Source organism: Copidosoma floridanum, unplaced genomic scaffold, assembly GCF_036245765.1.
Source record: "Copidosoma floridanum isolate Cflo_tuat_1 unplaced genomic scaffold, Cflo_Japanese_pri ptg000025l, whole genome shotgun sequence".
Lineage (NCBI taxonomy): Eukaryota > Metazoa > Arthropoda > Insecta > Hymenoptera > Encyrtidae > Copidosoma > Copidosoma floridanum.
Window position 1 is genome coordinate 8,101,544 of NW_028321902.1, and position 20,910 is coordinate 8,122,453.

The following is a 20,910-nucleotide window of genomic DNA, read 5'->3' on the forward strand; positions in this document are numbered from 1 at the left end:
AACTCGTTTAGTTGCTTACATCGGGACTTTTATTATATCTCATTGTTCTCGTTACAGTACATACCTCGCTCGAAATCCCACGACCCGCTGCTCCTGATAAACGGGCACGCGGGAGCGACGAGCATGCCCCCCGAGGCCGAGGAGCGCGAAGCCAGCGACTACGAGCGCTTCTCCTGGCGGGGCAGCTTCGAGTCCGCCCTCATGGCTGCCGACTCGCGTACCAAGCTCAGTCTCCTGGCGTGCTCCGGTGGCGACGTCAGCAGCGTCAGCAGCAGCAGCACCAACGCCATGGCTGCCAAGCGACGAAGCGCCGGTGACTTGCTCTTCAACCCCAAAAGCTTCTCTCGGGAGCAGCTCGACAGGGTCAGGAGCTGCGGGTCGATCGGAGGCGCGGTTGGGGCTGGACCCACAGCTGCCTGCGGTGGATCCATCGAGGAGAAAATCTGGAGCAATAGAAGGAGGTCGTCCGTGCCCGATGCCAACACGAGAGGCGGCGGAGGAGAATCCGGAGCGTCGGCTGGCGACGAGGACACGGAGGACGACGAGGACGATGGTCTGGAGTACAACTGCCAGGGAGGCGATCCTCGCGCGACGACGCTGCCTCGTGGCTTGCAAATGAGCGGTGGTTCCGGTGCCAACAACGTGTCGTCGGCCGCTGGTTCGGGCACGACCAACTCCCTACCCAGGCAGACGAGCAGTGGATCCTCTGCGATGCACAAGGCGCACAGCGTCTACCACTTTCTGCCCCAGCACAGTGCCGTCAAGTCGGCAAGGTACCGGCCGCCCGGCTTTGCCGCTAGGAACAACAGTCCCGGTGCTATGATGCAGCCTGGGCCCAAAAGAGCACTCAGTGCGCCTGGACTGCAGCTGCAGTCTCGCTCGAGAAGATCGCAGAACATCGGACAGGTGGCATCGTCCAGTGCCAATGTGTCCGCCAACACGTCCGTGTCTGCCGGTGAGTCTTTTTTTTTTTTACCATCGGGTTGTCACCGTCGCGTAGTTTTGTTTGTCTTGATACTTTAAGAGTTGAATAACGCGTTACATATTCATGTAAGTATAGAGACATCTCGGCAATTATTGATTCGAAAGTGAAAGGTGTATCTGGTGACAACTACCAGTTGTACCTGTGCGTGTAGAGGGGAAAGCTAAACTTGGAACAAAATTTGCAAAGTAGTACGTAGGAAGCGAATGCTTGACTAAATAAAATCCATCCAAGCGTTGCTGGATTGACTACCAAAAAAAAAAGAAAAAAGATTTCTATCCTCTACATTGCGCCACACCAAGATGAACTTGCCACTCCAGGAGTAGACGAAAAAAAAAAAAAATCACGTTTTTCTTGAGCATGCAAAGGTTGACGCTAAAATCTGCGTCCTCGTAACTCTGCGTGTGTGTATAAAACGTTTGTTGTTATATGTATATTATTTACCAATGATTTCGAAATCTGCTAGTGGTGAGAGAGAAAGAGAGAGACAGAGCCATAGAGTACTGCTGATTCAGGCGTTTAATCGCCTAAAAGTAAAGAAGCGAGCAATTGATGTGGGTAGGTGGCAACTACAGTTCTTATTTTATTCTACACGTCTCTGTATTATTGTAGGTACCTACGTAAAAAAAAAAAAAAAAAAAAAAAAAAAAAAAAAAAACTTGTCTCCCACTCGAGCCGTGAACTGTGTCGCTCATTAAATTATTCATTCATTCATTTGGCACTATATCAGAAGAAATCTGTTCATTCTTTAAATACATGTATGTATGTACATATATACCAATACCGATTTGTGTACCGATCGTAGGTGGTGTACAGCAAATATTTCCCGCACCGCAGGTAACCACCTACTTATTTTTCTGCTCACTTGAGAGAGAAAGAGAGAGAGAGAGATGAAAGGATGAAAAAAGAAGAGAGGATGACGTTTAGAAAGTTAGTGTGAGCAGCTAGATCGGATCTGAGAGAGGCCAAAGCGGAGCTCCTGGAATCCCGCGGCGGCGCAACTGCGTAATGGCCGGTCGCTCGGGCTGGATTTTCGATTGCGACATCCGTTGTCTCTTTACCTCAACTTGTATACCTACGTATATACATATACTCACTTACTCGAGTACCCCTAACTACTATGTGCCTCGACTTTGCTGCCATAATCGTGATCCCACAAGTAAGCCGTAGAGAGAGAGAACAGGTTTACATTGAAATACTTACGCTCGATCCCTCTGGATCGATACATTATTTACGACGGAACGATCATTGTTTCGTTTCTATTCTTTTTTTTTTTTTTTTTTATTCGAATACTCCATACAGTGTCCCTTCCTGGGGAGGACTCGATATTATTCGGGAAATCTATCAACTTCTCTGTCGCCTCCAATGTCGTTGTCCTACTTGTAATCGCCGTGCATTTACTTCCTCCGGTGCTCTTAGGAAAATTAGCATGGGTGTTTGAAATTTTTTTCTTTTTTTTATTTTTTTTTTCTCAGCTGAGTCAGACGCATGTTTCTCGCCAACCACCCCATGAGACACGTTTTGCACGTTACACGCATATTTGTACTAATAGTCACCGGACACGGCAGCCTTACTCCATACATACACATACGACTTGTTACTTGTAATTAGAGTGCGCAGACTTTTACCTCTCTTTCTTTGTTTTCATGACGAATTATAGAGAGACCATAACTACGAATAAAGTCGACCACGAATATATACAATAATAATTATATGCGATTGTATAAATCATATTATATTGGTATAGGTAGGACAAGACCTCGTCAGTTATTGGGTGCACCGTGAAAGTGCATTAGTAAGCAGTATGATCCAATTCCGTGCCAAAAGAGATGTATAGGTATATATTAGTATAAATGGTACAGATGCGGATGTGGAGGACGATGAAAAAAAAAAAAAAAAAAAAAAAAAAATGATTTATGCATACGATACTTAACGAGTCCGGCAACATTTTTCTCTCCTGTTTTATCCCTGATTGCGCGTTAACGCGCCTACTTAACTTCCTTCCTACTACCTACACGGGTATGAATTAAACGTAGGTGGGTACACACGTATTTCCGATCTTTTATTGCATTTTCCAAATCCACGTATGTATCTATATATACTTACACCGCGTGCAGCACATTGTCTATACAATCAAATTCCCGTGTCCCTCATCGCTATATTGTGCATTTCGTGTACACCTATTCGTAAGTATTTCGGCGTCACTGGGAAAAGATGAGGGGAAACTTTATCCATCCGTTATTTCGATTCAGATCGGTAGTGTTTTTTATTCATATGAAAACTGCGTGTTGATCGAATTTACGGTAAACTAAAAAAAAAAAAAAAAAAAAAAACATTACCACCAAGACGGATGTTATACATAAAAGTCTAAATTTTCAAACTCGAATCGTAAATTTGTAAAAGCAATGATCGGTAAAATGGAAATCGATCGGAGTGTAACATAAACCGATCAGAAGGTGAATGACGTCTGATATGTTCGAATACTGAACTATTTCGGTAAATGTTGGGCATCTCCCGATTTTGAATTTCAATGTTGAATCTATGGCAAATTCTCGAATGAGTCGGCAAAATTTCTACAGTAAAAGTCTCGAGTCGAAGAAAGCCGCGTGTACTTAAGTGACAGAAACTTGAAAAGTGTGTCCAACTCTATGGAGTCTTTTTTTTTTGTTTTTGTTTCAAATCTATCGAGCAAAAAGTGCTTTTATGTGTATATTAAGCATCCGCGTAGTCAACGAGATAATCACAATTACTATTGGTCCTCGTTACACTTGCACAACCTATACTCGCCTATAAACATTGTAACTACAGACATGTACTTGTGCACGGAGATCATAGGTTTCTCTACTCCCAACATCCTGTCGCGTGCGACTGGAATTTCTCCAGCTCCGCACTAGCTGCTAATGTAACTCGTTCTTCTGACTCCAGCGTACGTATTATCCATTGTTTGGCATAATATACGTATGAGCCCACTCACGATAATATAAGTTATAAATTTTGATATAGATGCTCACGCGTGGAAACAATTGGGAATGAAGTGTGAATTCCTTTTCCTCGGAGAAGAGTGCGGCACAATGGTATACTTATCCAAGTATATAGGAATTCATACTCCGAGAGTGGAGAGGCTGTCGGTGTGCAAAACAGAATGATGATAGTAGGTATAGACACACACTCACAAATATCGGTATGGAAGAAGGAAAGGAGGAAGCGAACGAAGGAGACTTTCGCGCGCCTACTTACAAGTACTTGTGATGTGAGAGCTCTCTACGCGCTCGCGTTACGTGCATCTACGTTTTGCTTATTATTATTATTATTATTATATATCATTATTATTTTTATACCTATACCTACGTATTGTTATCCTCGTGCAAGCTCCCACAGCACACTTTTCGCCCCGAGCTCCGTAAATAAGTTTTAAGGCTTCGCACTCAATAATTTCCAGCCGATGATCATCAAATGACATTATTTCTAATAATAATGATAATAAGTACATATAGTACGGATTATAGTGCATGATTATAGGTACGAATTTTCATTTCTATTCGAGGCATGCGTACAGTCACTTTATACACGTACATATATATTATATACTTACTTATGTAAAACGCAATAATTTTTATGTCATTAGCAAACGGAGAAAGTAAAAATGTACGTACCTAATTATAAAAAAAAATGTGCTAGCCATATTTGAGATAAAAATAAGGCTTTTTTTGATATTTGTGAAAAGTGTAGGTATTATACTTACTCGGTTCTCCCAATTGCGTTTAATTGCCCATCAGCAGGTGAAAAACCATCTTATACCCTGCTAATTGGCGTCAAACACGTATATACATGACGCAATAAGAAGAAAAGACGACGAGGGCGTCTGCAGAAAAAGGGGCAAAGAAACAGTTACTTATACGTTTCAACTTCAATTAGAGCGAGCTTCGAGCTTGAACACCGGCTTGACATTCCTCGAGAGTCAAAGGCGACAGAATGGGACAAGCAAAACGCGCGTTTAGGCAAAAAAAGAAACCTGCTGACGCGATTTTGCAAGACTCTCTCTCTCGGTGCAATTGACACGGATCCCCAAACGGGGCGTGAGCTTGTGCGGATGGACATGCACGTAAAAAGAAAAAAAAAAAAAAAAAAAAAAAGGGGAATCGAGGAGAGCGAATATTCGTATAGACTGCAGCTCCATTCTGTATACCTAATACCTACTATACACCCACTCGAGACGTTCTCACCTTGACACACATGTATTATTTTTTATACTCGCGCAATGTCCCTCTCCATCGTTACTATACGTATTACAACTGCAAAAGCTAGGGGTTCTCCAGACCATTTGAATAACTCCATCCCTTGCTACGCGTACGAAACATTTTTCTCTCGTAAAAGTAGCCACGTATACATGGTGTGTACAATGCCTATATCATGCCTGCATCATGCGGTAGGATTTTCCGCGCTCCCATTACTTACAGCTCTTGTACTGTACATCTGTGTACCTGCAGTACGGCGCGAAAGATATGGAAAAAAAGAAGTGAGGTGAGACTGGCGAGAGAGCCAAGTGGGCCAACACGTCTGCCGTTGCTGTTGCTCATCGCGTCGGGAAACTCTGAGACTTTGAGCCGAGCGCGCATCATTCAAGAAATACTTATCCACATACTTGCGTCCGTCCTCACGCAGTTCTTACTTTTACCTTTTTACGATGCTTTTTTTTTCATTTTTTTTTTCATTTTTCCCTTCACACTTGTTTTTCTTTGTTGTTTTTTCCATCGTCTGTTTTTTTACGACGTTGTCACGTATAATATGTACATATGAAATTGGTTGGCGGCGATTGCGGAATATACACCCATATTCGCGAACTCGAAAAACTGACTTTTTCTCAATCCCTCAGTTTTTCGAGTTTTCGTGAACATGTGTCCGCGTAGTGTACGTACTTACGTGTTTTTGCGACGCAACGGAAGCTACAAAAAAGTAATGAGCCAACGTGTAGCGGCGGACCGACGTCGAAGAGCCGCAGGGTGTATGTATGTATTATAAGAAAAGCTCCTCGGAGGACTTTGTAGGATACACCAGCTATATATACATATATAGGCTCAGTTCCTCCATCATGTCTTGGAATATTTACATTATTTCTCGTGGGTGCAGGTATAATATATATGTATACTTACGTCTTCGATGTCGGCGAACGAGGCCTCTTTTGCAAAAGACGATCGACGTACTATATCTATACACTGCCTTGCATGAAAAATATATAACATTGGAGTCGAGTGCCAGCGGCAATGGTATGGTTTTTTTTTTTTGTTTTTTTTATCATAATGTATACATATTGTAGGTGACGAAGGCCCCTTATTTTTTATACATACTTTTGAGTGCCACGCGTGTGCACGTTGCGCTTTAAGGTGCAAGGAAGCGCTTATTCAATTCGTATAAGTATACATTATATATTATCCAACCCGGATGTTTTCGCGGTGGTGCAGTCAAAGCTGTCATCAAACGACGAGGCAAACCTGTATATAGGTAATACCCAAATTTTGTAATTTTATTGGAAAGGCCGCTCGACATCGCCTTGAGCAACACCGATTTAAAAAATTCGCCTAGTATGTAGTACTTGGCGCAGCTGCACTTTCACTCGGAGGTAAAAGTGTGTCCACTTTTGCATGAAAGATTCAGCGAAGGCACGCAACGATCAATGGGCACTCGAAGGAATCGATGTATCTATACGTATGTGAGGTGTACACATTAATTTATAGCACATAGGGCATTGGTGTGTATACACATCTGATGGAAAATGACTGCATCCTAATTATATATCTATATATGCATGCAGTCGCTGGTGGAGGCTTTCACGTTTCGCCGGATGCTCATTGTAGATACAACCAATCGGAAGCACACGCTGGAGTTTTTCTATTTTTTTTTTTCCCACGCATGAGCGATCGTGAACTCCTGGCAATCTCTTTTACTCGACTATTCTCTCTCATTCTCATTTTTTTTCCTCTCCTATTTTTGTTTCCACGCGCCACCGATTTTCGAGACGATGCTCTTTCTCCCGGAGAAATTCGCCAAACTCACACTTATACAATTATATACATGTATATATATAAATACATAGAGTCGTGATTGCAAATTTTATTTCAACAAACAACAAGAGAAACGAAAATAATGTATCAAGACAAACAGTCGCGCGTACGTATTTACTATAATACATGTGAAAATAGCGTGCATGCGTATATCGTCACCGACAGCCGCCGCGCCGCTGCAACTTATCAGGCCCCTTTTTTTTTTTTATCATCGACTTTGCTCTCTCCAATAACGAATTCCGTCCACAGATGATAACGCGAGCTCGTCCGACTATTGTAATAATAATGATAATAATGATGATGATTGTTGTTGTTGTTATTTGTACCGCACAGACGAGGCAAGCTTGTCGGAGGCGTGCAGTACGCCCATAATCGGGGCGAGTTCGCGAAACTCCTCCAGCAACGCCAGCATGGACCTGATGGACGACATCGACCGTGGCTTGAACGCCACCCGGGCCTCCTTATCCAGCCTCGGGGTAAGTCAATGCGTGATGCATGTCATCTTGTGCCTATCATTATCATGTTGCCCGAATGATCCGTGTATTATGTATACATATTATATGCTTTTTATTTATCCGTTTTCTTTTCCTTTGCCATACCTATAGCCACACGTAACGTATATAAATATAGCTTCGACACTGATACGAGCACTATATGTATAAAACCACTTGTAAACAATGTGAAAAAACAACCGTAAATTGTGTACGCAGGCTCGCTCGGACTCGATGGCTTCGGTGTACAGCGGAGCCGGGGAGGGTCGCTGGTGCGGTTCCGTAGCCGTCAGGGGCGAGGTCGAGTTTTCCCTCCAGTACGACTACAAACAGCTCACTCTGGAGGTTCACGTGACGCAGTGTAAGGATCTCGCTCCCGTCGACGTCAAGCGCAATCGTTCCGATCCGTACGTTTTTCATCTCTCTCGCTATACTCGTACATTGCTACCAATGTTTTTTGTTTCTTTTCTCCCTTATTTCATTTTGTGCTCACTTGATTTTCATTGCAGTTACGTGAAGGTTTACTTGCTGCCGGACAAATCGAAGAGCGGCAAGCGCAAGACGAAAGTGAAGAAGCACACGCTGAACCCGGTCTTTACCGAGACGCTCAAGGTACAATAATATTGTAGTGCACCTATATTATGCTTTGGGTTTTGATCGACCATTTTATTTTTCTTACAACTGCTCGGTTACAGTTCCATACGAGCCTGAACAACCTCGAGTCGCGGACGTTGTGGCTGACTGTCTGGCACTCGGACATGTTCGGGCGAAACGATTTCCTCGGGGAGGTGCGGATGCCTCTGGAGAACAAGATCTTTGACGATCCGAGGCCTCAGTGGTATCCTCTGCAGGAACGGGTAAGACTCTCGATATGCGATGCCTGAATACCACAACTACTACTACTACTACTGTTTTTCTGATCCAACAGACCGAGCCATTCGACGACCCTGTATCGTACAAGGGCGAGGTAATAGTCGGTCTGAAGTTTGTGCCGCCCGATCCGGCGCGACAGGAGCGCGAACGCGAGTCGGGCGAGCACCGTAAGATGAAAAAGAACTGGAGCAGAGGCGCTCTTCACGTCCTCGTGAAAGAAGCCAGGAATCTGCAGACCCGTGCCAAAAACTCCGGCACCTGTGATCCGTTTTGTAAAAGGTTCGTTTTCTCCAAATTGTGCAGTGATCTGGTTTTGTCCCTCGTGTGCATGTAGAATTTTTCCCTCTTTCGTTTCGCAGCTATTTGTTGCCGGACAAGGGTCGGTCCGGCAAGCAGAAGACTGGAGTCGTGAGAAGATCGACTGGCTCTCCCGTATGGAATCACACCTTCGTTTACAAGGATGTCAGCTTGCAGGAACTCGCTGAGCGTGGCCTCGAACTAACGGTCTGGGATCACGATCGGATAGCTAGCAACGAGTTCCTCGGCGGTGTTCGTTTCAACCTTGGCACTGGTTCGTACAAAAAAAAATTTTTTTTCTTTTCAACTGTTTTTTACTAAAGCAAAAGTGATTTTTTAAATTAACGCCTCCGTAGGTAAACATTACGGTAAAGCGGTCGATTGGATGGACGCGACTGGGCGCGAAATGTCGCTTTGGCAGAGCATGCTGGAACGTCCGAACTTCTGGGTGGAGGGAGCCGTGACACTGAGACCGAATCTGCACAATCACGGCAAAGCCGGTACATCTTAGAAGATTATACCGATTAATTTTGTGCCCCCCTCCTCAAATAACCACCTTAACGATACTTGGAAGAAAAAAGTGCCTTTAGAAGTAATAACAATAACGCCAATTCTTTCATCTCGAGATAAACGTATGTATTGTAATAGGCTTCGATAATACTATTGATATCATCGTTTTCTCTCGTCGCTATGAGGAGCAATGATTTTTTGAAATGTGATTTTTCCGAACAATTTATTTTATTTTTTTCCATGCACTTTCTGCTATCGTAAATCTTAGATTTTTTTTTCTTTTACGTATAGATGCAATATTTACCAAGATTTTTTTTTGATCTTATTACACAATGAGTATTTGGATAAAAACATGAACAACTACTGGAGCATCTCAGTAGTTCTAGGAAATTATATTTTGTTATTTATTTGATGTAGTGATCCGTGTACAGGTAGCTGTATAAACGAACTGATTAGAATCATTGGCTTTGCTATTTATACTTATGAAAACCTGATCTGATGGATAAGAAAAAGCCGAATGCCAAATAGATATAATTTTATTTTCTGAATAATTGTTGAAAGAAAGAAAAAAGGAAAGTAAGTTTCGATCTGTGTATTTATTCTTTGTGGCCAAAACTGTACTTTATGTCAGACGATCGCTGTTTAAAAGCTGTACACATGAAAAACGAATACACGTGGTGAGAATAATGTTTTTTCGTAGAGGTGAAAAGTAACTTGGTTCGACTGTTGCTTTTTATAAAACACCGATGATGCAAAATTGCATTTATATTTTACAACTCGACTTTTTATTAGTCACCTGTAGAAATAATGTAAACAGCCCCCCCCACTGGAGGAGAGGACATCGGTGTGTTTGAGTGATTAAATATGCCAGATTTCCTATTCGATAAGCATAGTATTTTATATTTATGGAAAATTATTATACGTTGTACAAATGAATTGAATTATACATTAAAAAAAAAAAGAGAGAAAAAAATCGAGAGTATTAATTATAAAATAAAGCGCGTGGGAGATGGAGAATCGTTTGTTGCAAGCGATATATATTTTTTAAGACGACAAAAGGCTGATGTACTTACGCGCGTGTTGTGTATTTACATAAGCTAACTTTGTTCAATTATTGATATACTTACTTCGCGAGACTCACTTGAATGCATAACTAAGATTACTGGTATGATTATCAAATGAAATTAATAAATCTTAGGATTTTATTAAACTTGCAAGATTTATTATTAACGTAGCGCGTAAGTTGAGAATTTTAGACAATTTCAGAAAACAACAGGGTCGTCAGATTGAGCCAATAAAAAAAAACTGCCTGAGTGCGATGAAAAAAAAAATTTTTTTTTAATAGATAAAAGTACTTAGTATTGAAATTTGAGTGCATGCATGTGTCAAATTTTCGTATGTGCAATACGTATATGTAAACAATCATATACGCGCAAGAGTGTATCGTCGGTAACTTGTCGGATAAAGTTTGTGAAAATATGCGCGGAAGGACTCACATGAATGCAATACACGTATTTTATGATTATGTATTATTCCTCAGTTCGTCATATTAGAGGCAAACTCGACGTACGTGGTATCGTCCTTTATTTTAATGAATTGAGGTAGGTGGAGATTGCCGCTCGCGAACCCATTTCTGTAAAGTAGAAGTGAAAGGTCGAGCGATCGTTAAAGAGAGATCTTATTTATAACTTATTATCATTATCATCATTGTAAATGTAAATGAAATAAAAACTCTTTTTTCTACCTTGAATCGCAGTAGTCTATTTGTTCCATCACATAGAACGTTCTTTATATCACAGGTCGTTGTTGGAAATGAATCTGTTGCCTTCAGAATTTTTCCCCGAATAGCGATACCTGCATTTTCCATACGCACCTTTTGCAACACAAAAGCATTACCCCACCGTCAAATAATCGCGTTAATAATTGATAATTATGTACATGTACCTTTATGATCCTGGGGGCCTCTGACTGTGGTCGGCAGAGGCGTGTAATTAACGTAAAACGAGGCCTCGTCAAACTCGTTACTGGCTGGTTTTCTGTAGCAGTTCCCTCCTAGCTGGTCACCAAGCAATTTTGGCCTCACCGTCTTCAAGAACCTACCCCTACGTTGAGCTTCGGCTCGCTCTGTTTCGCCGATCGCCCGCGAGTCTAAAAATCGAAGGGTGCCCGGAAGCACGTGGATGGCGTACAATCGGTAACGCTCGTAGTCGTCTTCGTCATTTTTACTCGGTGCTGTTAGCTGGTCCGGGCAGCCAGGGTTACCCAGTAGGCTGACGTAGCTTATGCGTGGGCAGCACTGGCCGATCCGGTCGAGTGCGGTATCTATGTCCTGGATCTGATATCGCATCGATCGGTCATTGAGATTAAGTATTCTTTTTCGAACTTTTGCTTATTCTTCGCGACGGTATTTACTTAGCTGTTTACCTAAGAAGCTCATCTGCCTTTTTTCCTTGTTTCTTATTGTTTTTTTTTTATTTTTTTTTTTTTTTGTTAATGAAATCATTTCAAGTCTCTGCGATGTAATTTCAGAGTTTTTTCAAAGTATACATATATACTCAGCCAATTGTAGAAAAACTACTTTCAATTTTTCAAAAATGTCAAGGCAATAATAAATACTCCATAATGTTTGGTTTATTAAATAGCCTAAACGGTGTTTGGCTAAATTTTGGATTTTATTCCTTAATCGGGAAAGGCAGCAGTATAACGATATGCATACGTGGCACGCTTTAATCTTCGAAATTTAAAATTCATATTTGTCGCGTTGCTATGTCGCTTGTAAAGTTAAAGGGCACACCCAAATTTAAAATATCGGAAGCCTCGACTGGGGTGGAGACGTTTGAAAGATTTTGAAGCCACTTGACAACAAGATAACTATTGTTATGAACGCCAGTCGGCAATGTTTTGGTAATAGGACGTTGAACCGCTGTGCGGTATGTTTCTATATCTAATCGCTTTCTGGAAAATTCGTGTATTTTCTATAAAGTCTTATCTTTTATGATTATTTATGTCAGCAGTTTCATTATTTAGTATACCTAGTTTGGATTTCGCAACAATTTTTATAATTTTGTTTTTTGCAAACTTGCCATTGAATTTTAATTTATTTCAATTTTGTAAGCAACTATTACCAATGTGACTTGATATCAAATCACGAATTCTGTATTTTACAAGGAACCGTTTGACGTTCGTACTAGTTTGTATTTACTGCACTGATACCGACTGATACAGCCTCGTATTAATTGACAACTACTATTTTGATGGCTTTTGTTAAAAATTTTTCTACTGAATCCGGTAAGTTTTGTGTAATGTAAAAAGCTCTTTGTAGAGACATAGTTTTCCAAAATTCAGCCGAACACCTTTTTCGGAGACCTTAGACCTTTGTTTATTAGGCTATATTAAAACTATAAAATTATTCAAGTTGTTTTTCGCGAATGAATTTCGATGTTTGAGCCTCAAAAAATTATACGTTTCTCCTTTAAAATTCCATGTCAAACATATAGTTTAATTAACACTTACATAATAATAATAATAATAATAATTATTTATTACCAAATGGTATGAAAGCCAATAATAATACGCACTTTGTTATTGTTGAGGCTTAGAGTCGTGAGGGTCGGTATTTCAGGTAAGGTTCTCAAGTCGCGGAGCTCATTGTTGTCCAGCACGAGTTCCTGCAGGTGTACGAATTCCTTGACACCCGATACCGAAATTAGCTCGTTGAAGGACAGATCGAGGCTCGTGCACTCGATACCCACAACCCCGGCCAAACCGCTTGGGACCCTTGAAACTCGTTGCCCCGTGTAACATGCCTTGACAGCCAAAAATATAATAGTTCATCCACTCAAAAGTTCAACAAACTTATACTTGCATATTTACAACCGATATACATTTTAATCGCATCAGTGAGACTTTATACGGTGTGTTATTATGTAACAATCGACTATAAAAAAAACAACAGATATAACAGTATAACGTGTATGCATCTTTTCAGAAACCCGATAGGTGTATATATATATGTACGCGTGTATCTGTAAGGGTCATGTTTCTTTACAGGGTGTACACAAGTTAATATACGCAGATGTTTTTCGTGAGTACAGCATGGGAATATAGTGAAAAAATTTGCCCGTTGATCGTTTGCGTAAATTTGTATAAATAATAGTACTCGAAGCCCATATACATGTATGCATGTGTCCCTCGGCTGCAACTAAAAGTGTAAATTTAATTTTTCGGCCAAGTAACAGTGTTGACCAATTCTTATCGTTACCGGTCAACGTAGCGAAGGCAAAAGTCGCGTACGATAAGATACACAAATTAAAGCGCAAATAAGTTGCGCGCGCTCGATATTCGGAGATAGCGAGAAACACGTATATAATATATACATAAGTTTTGTTAATCCGTACTGCGTGCGCTGAAATTTTTCAAACACGTTAACGCCACAATTTTAACTTTTAAAATCGATTTTCGCTGCCGTGAAACTGTCGAACGTTAATTCGCCAATTATTGCAGTTAACCGGCTGAAAAATTAACGATTATTGTATAAACACTGCCTATACCAGTTGAATGTATTTTAAAGGATTATGAAAAAAAAAAAAAAAAAATTAAAGAACCGCAAGGAGAGCGCGTAACGTCAGAAGCGAATCAGACAAGAAACTTGTAACATCCAAAAAACGTATGCACGAACGATCAAAGTGAAAATAAAGTGTATGAACATACCCTGTGACGGCACACGGTCAGTCCAGTTCGGTTGAAGTCCTGCTGCTCGCCGGAGGTCCCAGCCATTTTACCTGCTGCAGCTCTATACGCCTATAGCCTATAGCTTGCTTCGGTATACGAGACACGTCTCGCGAGAACCGAGATATATCATCCACACCGGCCAACCTGACTGCTGTGTCGACATGGAGCGCAAACGTAGTTTTTTCTCCTCTCTCCCTCTCGCGGCCGCGTTCACATGAATTCACGCGTATACAAATGTGTGAAAATAAAAAAGTGAGTGGTCTTGGGTGCAGTTGCGAGCGCTCGGCTTTTGAAGTGAAAGAATGGCATCTCATCCATGCGCGGCTCGTTGGTCTAGGGGTATGATTCTCGCTTAGGGTGCGAGAGGTCCCGGGTTCAAATCCCGGACGAGCCCGGAGGGTTTTTTTGTTTTTAACTTGCAGCGGGAGTGAAAAATTTTCGACAAACCTTTTTTTTTTTTTTTTTTTCTCATTGTCTCTCGTGCAGAGTAATACTTACCAACACAATCTTATTTTTTTTTTTTTTTTTTTAGTTTTGGAAATAAGCTTTATTAAGACCTTAAAGGCTTTTATAGCTCACAATATTATTTGCAATATTGTCGCAGACGCTGTTTTTTTTGTTCCATTAATTTAAAATCCAATTGGCGCACACTTACGTGCGTACCATACATGTTATTTAATATAAACAAATGTGTTATTTCTCTGTGAATTCTTTGAGCGGGACATTTGAATTCTCAAACTGTCTTTTACCGAATAAGAACAGTAATCACCAAAAATGCTCATAGCTTTACTCGTGTTTTTTTTTATGTAACAGGTGTTGTTATTATTGTACTAATACTTAATGGTTATAATTACCCCGGTTTTTAGTACAATAAAAAAAAAAAAATGATTGGTATGGTGCAAAATATTGATAATATATCTACATTATTGGCTCAAAGTCGTACTGACTCAATCTAAGTTCATAGTATACTCTAAAATATGATCCAAGTATTTGCTGCTTATTTAAAAATATAATTTATTCATTTTATTGATTGATACATTTATCTTACCCTTAAAACAATTTTACCTCTGCTGTTTTTTTTTTTTTTTTTTTTCAAGCATAAAAAATATGTCATTGTACATAATATTTCTCCATTTCCATTCCCATTGTCTTGGATGTATATTGTCCCTATCAGTGACGCCCCAAAAATTAAAAATTTCGTTTGTTAGACTAGCTCGAGTAGCAAGATTATAATCAGTGATATACATCTTAATAGTAACGATTTAACAAATAATAGAATCATTAAAATTATTTACTCGTAAGTACTGATGAAAATTTAACAAATAATATATTATCACGTGGCTCGGCAGAATATCTCCTTGGCACGTAAAAAATGCATGAGTATTTGCATTTATTTGTTAAATACCGGTATGGATAAAAATTATTTTTTGACTGTTGGTGCAGGTATACACCCCGTAAACGCTCGTTCCAGTTCCTCAGCAATAGCCAAACTAAGGTGATCTTGATAAAGTCCAGAGACAATCTGCGAAAGTTCAAAAAATAATAATAATAAAAATCTTCATTGGATATAATAAACAATTATTTTGCAACGACAATCCACTAACTTGTATTCCAATGGGCAGGCCATTCTTGTTGAAGCCAAGTGGACAAGCCGTGGACGGTAAGCCGAGGACGTTGATGATACCCGTGTAAATCCAATTGAAAGGTCTGACGAGCGGCTCGAAATGCATGGGAGCAGCCGTCGGATGGGTAGGATAGATAAAAACCCCATTCTGGCCGAGCATCTCCTCAAACACTTGGCGCAACGTCGCACCCTGTAGTTTGTAATATTTCTTTTTACTCTCGCCATCCTTGGCCAAGCGAGTGGCCGTGAATTTCTCGAACCCAGCCGTGACGAGAGCAACGAACGTGTGCTCGCTAAGCCCAAACAGCCACTTGACGAGTTCCCGGCCGATACCCAGGGAGTACTTTCCGTCCGTCAACTCCACGGACATGTCCTTCCCGGGCGGAACCGCCATCCACGCGAACCAGATCGGCAAGGCGTCTTTGAAAGTGGAAATGTTGACTTGGGTGGCTTTCACCCCGTACGCTCGCTCCAAATGCCGGACCGCCCGCTGCATGGCCGCCTTGATCTCAGGCTCGACCGGCGTCACAACCGGACAGATCTCCTCCTCCTCCATGAAATAGATCTAACGCAAACAACGTTAACAACAACCTCTTCCGTCCACGTGTGCACCTGTACCTTCAATTTCGAGGGGTCGATGCGCGAGTGTAGTTTCAGCCGGTTCGCGTTTTTCCCAGCAATGACCCGTAACAGCAGGGTGAGGTCCTCTGCGTGGCGGCTCAGGGGCCCAACAACGCACATCTCGTCCTGCTCCGGAGTGGGCACTTCCGGGTAGTGACCCTCGCGACTCACGACTCCCATGGACGGCTTGTGGCCGAAAATCCCGTTGAAGAAGCTGGGGATTCGAATCGAGCCGCCGATGTCCGATCCCAAGCCGCAGGGTGAACCACCTGCCGCCAGCAAGCTACCCTCCCCGCCTGACGAACCGCCGCTCGTGTGCCTGCAACCATTGTGTTTTTTTTTTTTTGTTTTTTTCCCCTTATTATAATCTTTGCATGTAAGTACGCCTACCACGTGTTGTGGGGGTTTTTGGTGATGCCGTAAACGCAGTTGTAGCTTTCCATCCACATGGCCAGTTCGGATAAGTTGGTGGTTGCGATGGGTATACCACCGGCCTGGCGCATCAATCGCACGCACTCGGCGTCCTCGTCGGCGCGGACGTTGCGACGGCACACCAGACCGGCCGTTTGCTTCATCTCTTTGACCGCGATGCATTCCTATACGTACGATATACAGTAATGATAATAATAATAATATTTCTCCGATTTGATAAATATATATGTGTATGATAAAGGCATAGCAGATTAGTTTTTTACCAACCTTTACGCTGAATGGGACGCCAAACAGTGGCTTCTTTGCGGCTAGAAAATCGGCGGTGGGGGCGTTTGGGGACCGGAGCTGGCGGTCGCACTCCAGGGCTTCCTCGAGGGCTTTTTCGAAGCGTTTTTCCGTGACGCAGTTGAGGATCGGTTGGACTTCTTCGATTCGAGCGATGAAAGCTCTTACCGTTGATTCCGACGTTAACTGAAATCACAAACAATTAATCGTTCCGAAAAATAAACATTTACTTCGCTCTGTGAGCTACTGTTTACCAAAAATACATTTACAAACTGTACCGATAAATGTAATCTTTATATTACGCCGTGTGCGAAAAGCGTTTGTATACGAGAAAATCCATCGGAAAAAATATCCCGTTTTGCCTCCCTATTTAAATTTAAAAAACATTTTCTTGAGGCACACTTTCGAGGTAGGGCTCATTTTACTCGTAATGTCATGTACTACGAGGAAAAAATTTTGAACACCGGTTTCGGTGAGGGTGACACCCTTTTTCCACGATTTAGACGTATATGTATAGACGTAACAATAGCATGTCAATCGCGGTACATGACATTACGAGTAAAATGAGCCCTACCTCGAAGGTGTGCCTAAAAAAAAAAATTGTTTATCAAAATAGGGGACAAAAACGGGATATTTTTTGTGGATTTCCCCATATGAATAATATTCGTAATACTCTCATCTAAAACGTATATTTAAGTATATTGTAACGATGCGAAATTGTAACGTAAAAGTCTTATCATACGTGTGAGGCTATATATGTATCAAAAGGTTACGCAATATATTGCCGAAAATGAAATTACACTACATACACATATGTAGGTATGAAAAAAAAAAAAAAAAAAAAAAAAAAAAAAAACAAGTAAACTATTTCCATATAATATTTTATTAAAACTACATAACGTACTTGCCGATTACGTATTTTCGATGCCAAAGTCGAAGCACTGTCCATCACAGTAACATTTTTCACAGGTGGCTGCTTTTTCGGCAACCCGATGAAAATTATATTTCTTATGACGAAAAACAGCTTGGACAATGATGACACGATCCACATGAAATATCTGACCGGCAAATTCATCGAGGCGTTCGTCATCGTCATTTGTGATGATTTTTTCTGGAAACGATATTGATTTTTTTATTAATTTCCTTTTTAACAACGGCACACGCCTCAATTCATATACATCATCAAATCAACTGCGAGATGACACGTACCGGCACGATGCTATATATAGGCACACAACGTGCGCTTATCTCGAAAATATCTTGCAATGCGGTAACGATATCTGAATCAATTTTATAAATAAGTAATACGACATACCTACTATGTTGGAAATGTGACACGTACGATGCATATATACATATAATATGCGTGTCTCAATTGCTACTTATCGCTAAAAAAGTATTTACTGCTCCTCATTTTGGTGTAATACTTGCTACAAGTGCAAATTTTAAATATTGAAAAATATTAATGCTAAGTTTTGTTCATTTATTTTATTTCTTTTTAATTTATTTTGTAATAATATTATAATTATTTGTTGAAAAGTGTCATATATTTATATTATGGAGTACTATTTTGATTACTATTTAAAAATAATATAATGCGACTAAAAGCTGGATAATCTGGACAATGGTTGCAAAGCACCACTCGGAAGAAGTTTAGAAAATCTCAAATCGTCCGAGGTGAGAAGAAGTCAAGGATGACAAACGGACGATCTGAGGCTTTTCTTTACTGGGACATAGGTTAGCTGACGGGAATGTTAGCTTATATTTCCAATTGGCTTAAGCCTTTGGCATGAAAATTTTATTGTACCTACTTACTTTTCAAAACAGAACATCATTTTCAACACTTGCATATCTTAATATTTTAATCTAACTGACCAATAACCAATAATCCACCCCATAAGTGTAGTGCATATCATTAGTATACAAATGAGGTACTTGCTTCTAAAATCCTAATATCAAAAACTCAATCACTCATATAGTAATGCCTTATATTGAGGTAGTATAAGTATTTTTACTTGCAGTTTAGACTAGAAAACAACAAAACACGTATACTTCATTTAGTAGAAGTTGTTTTAATCTTACATATAAATGATATAACTGGTAAACATTAAAGAAAACTTGCACACACGTGGTTTTTAGTTTTCACAAAAGGCAAATAATTGTCAATAGTTGAAAAACTTACCAAGGAGTCTAATAATGCATTAAATTGTCTACTTTTTAGTCAACATTTACGTTTAAATTATTGTTCTCAAAGCTTAAGTAAAAGATAGTTAAATTGTGGTGTAACTTAACCTTTATGCTATTAGAGAGGCCTCGGAGGAGTGGGAGGTCCTCCGAGGCTCCTCCAAGCTTATAACTAAGTTAGCCCGTCGTCGTACTTAAGCTAAGCAGTGTAAAAATATTTTAACATGCAGGTTTTCAAGTGTACAGGGGTCACGGGAGGCTACCCAATCAACAAATTGTAAAAATCACTTGAGGGGGGTTGTATGAAAAAATTAACAAAAAGCTGTTGAAGCTACCAGTGATAAGATTCGTGTTGTTTACCCTCTACTTACGAGTATTTTTTTTTTGCACTGGAGATACGTGAGTCTTGGCTTCTTATTCGCAGTTTTTTTTTTTTTTGTTTTTGTTGCTGGATGCATTTTTCATAAAATAGTAATTACAGATGATAACATGACGTTTTTAAAGCCATTATGATGACATGACACGATGACACCCCTAGTGATGAAAAATGATACTCTGAAGTTGCTAAGTATAAGAGGATTGGACTAACTGATTCAAATGGTTGAAAAATCACAGTGCTTTGAGGGTCATTTATTTTTATTTGTTTAACATCGTAATCGTCACGTTTATTAATTTATTAATGATGAGTGTTATTTTTAAGTTATTTTAATCATACAGTTAAATAAGTATGTCTTTTGAATGGAAATCGGTTGCAGAACCAACCGGTTCGGATACGTCTTGTGCTTGATGTCAGATCGGTAGAGCGGTAAGAATATAATTGAAAATGAAAAAAACAAAATCCAACGATATCGAATAGAATTAGAAAGGTATTTTAAAAAGTTCGCGCCAAACCGGCGTGAGAGCGCGTGGGTGTGAAGCTCGCTTTTTCCCTCGATTTGGTAGCTATAAAATCGATCTTAAATCTTTGTATGAAAGAGAGCGTTAATGGTTTGGTAGCTCGTCTATCATATACTTATTAACAAATCACCCGACCAAAGCGAGAAGACAATACCGATCTATCGGAAAATTGTTATTCGTTGTTTAAATTCAATAGATAATTTGACGATTCATAAAAATATTGGTAATTGCATATTAAAAAAAAAAGAGGAAAATAAAATTTACATTTTTTTTAACTATCCTCCAAATAAGTGATAGTAGATGTGCAAGTCGTACCGCCTATCATCAACTCCAACATCTACTTTGCTGGAGCCAAGTAGGTAATACACGCAAGCGTTTGTGCAATACCGATTTCTGAGATGCCTTTGCGGAACTTTCACAGAATTTCGAATCAAGTAATAATACGCGGAGGAGACAAAAATAGCGAAACTCCAATTTGATCCAAATATTTAATCATCTCGCATTTTGCCGATTTTCAGCAGTAAAATTTTGTATGTATAGGGCACGACGCTCAAATAACATAAAATACTGATAAATTTAAAACAGGTGCGATTAGTCGCGTTGCACTTGAACATTTTACTATACAGCACCCACGAACACGGTATATGTGGAGCAGAATACTTGGAAAAAAAAAAAAAAAAAAAACCCAAACTAGCAAGGCGTGGGCGAGTAAGTAGGAGGTGCACACACACACACACACACACACATACACGCTGCTAAATAATAAAAAAGTCCTCTCTGAATATTTTGTACACATGTATATATACACAAGTGCACGCATACGCATATGAGGGGAGTAGAGAGTATAGAGAGCTGGGGGTTATTGGGGGAGCCCGAGTTTAGCAGTACCGACGACTCTACCCGAGGACCTGCAAATCATCCGTT

General features: G+C 40.3%; 3 protein-coding genes and 1 non-coding gene across 4 annotated transcripts in view; 2 read left to right on the forward strand and 2 right to left on the reverse strand.

The window, feature by feature from the left end:
• LOC106643129 (uncharacterized) overlaps positions 1–10,962 on the forward strand; it is a 36,156-nt gene extending 25,194 nt beyond the window's left edge. Inside the window, exons 16-23 of the mRNA XM_089595115.1 lie at positions 58–955; positions 7,375–7,517; positions 7,752–7,939; positions 8,042–8,144; positions 8,228–8,389; positions 8,461–8,684; positions 8,765–8,976; positions 9,059–10,962. Coding sequence (XP_089451241.1) covers positions 58–955; positions 7,375–7,517; positions 7,752–7,939; positions 8,042–8,144; positions 8,228–8,389; positions 8,461–8,684; positions 8,765–8,976; positions 9,059–9,213 — 2,085 coding nt within the window. The 3' untranslated portion in view covers positions 9,214–10,962. The remainder of the gene's footprint in view (positions 1–57; positions 956–7,374; positions 7,518–7,751; positions 7,940–8,041; positions 8,145–8,227; positions 8,390–8,460; positions 8,685–8,764; positions 8,977–9,058) is intronic.
• On the reverse strand, positions 10,754–13,988 carry LOC106643147 (leucine-rich melanocyte differentiation-associated protein). Its single transcript, XM_014358163.2, has 5 exons — positions 13,923–13,988; positions 12,791–13,018; positions 11,157–11,547; positions 10,957–11,085; positions 10,754–10,845 (listed from the first exon to the last, which is right to left on the reverse strand). Exons 1-4 carry the CDS (start codon positions 13,986–13,988, stop codon positions 11,006–11,008), a joined length of 765 nt encoding a protein of 254 aa, XP_014213649.2. The 3' UTR covers positions 10,754–10,845; positions 10,957–11,005.
• Positions 13,989–14,265: 277 nt separating this feature from the next.
• TRNAP-AGG (transfer RNA proline (anticodon AGG)) lies at positions 14,266–14,337 on the forward strand. The gene has a single exon. It is a non-coding gene; the product is annotated as a tRNA-Pro (tRNA).
• Positions 14,338–15,023: 686 nt separating this feature from the next.
• LOC106643146 (fatty-acid amide hydrolase 2-A-like) lies at positions 15,024–19,237 on the reverse strand. The gene is made up of 7 exons (XM_014358160.2): positions 19,088–19,237; positions 17,810–18,016; positions 16,888–17,091; positions 16,579–16,784; positions 16,186–16,507; positions 15,548–16,132; positions 15,024–15,465 (listed from the first exon to the last, which is right to left on the reverse strand). The coding sequence occupies exons 2-7, from the start codon at positions 17,999–18,001 to the stop codon at positions 15,364–15,366; spliced, it is 1,611 nt and encodes a 536-aa protein (XP_014213646.2). The 5' UTR covers positions 18,002–18,016; positions 19,088–19,237; the 3' UTR covers positions 15,024–15,363.
• Positions 19,238–20,910: the final 1,673 nt, after the last annotated feature.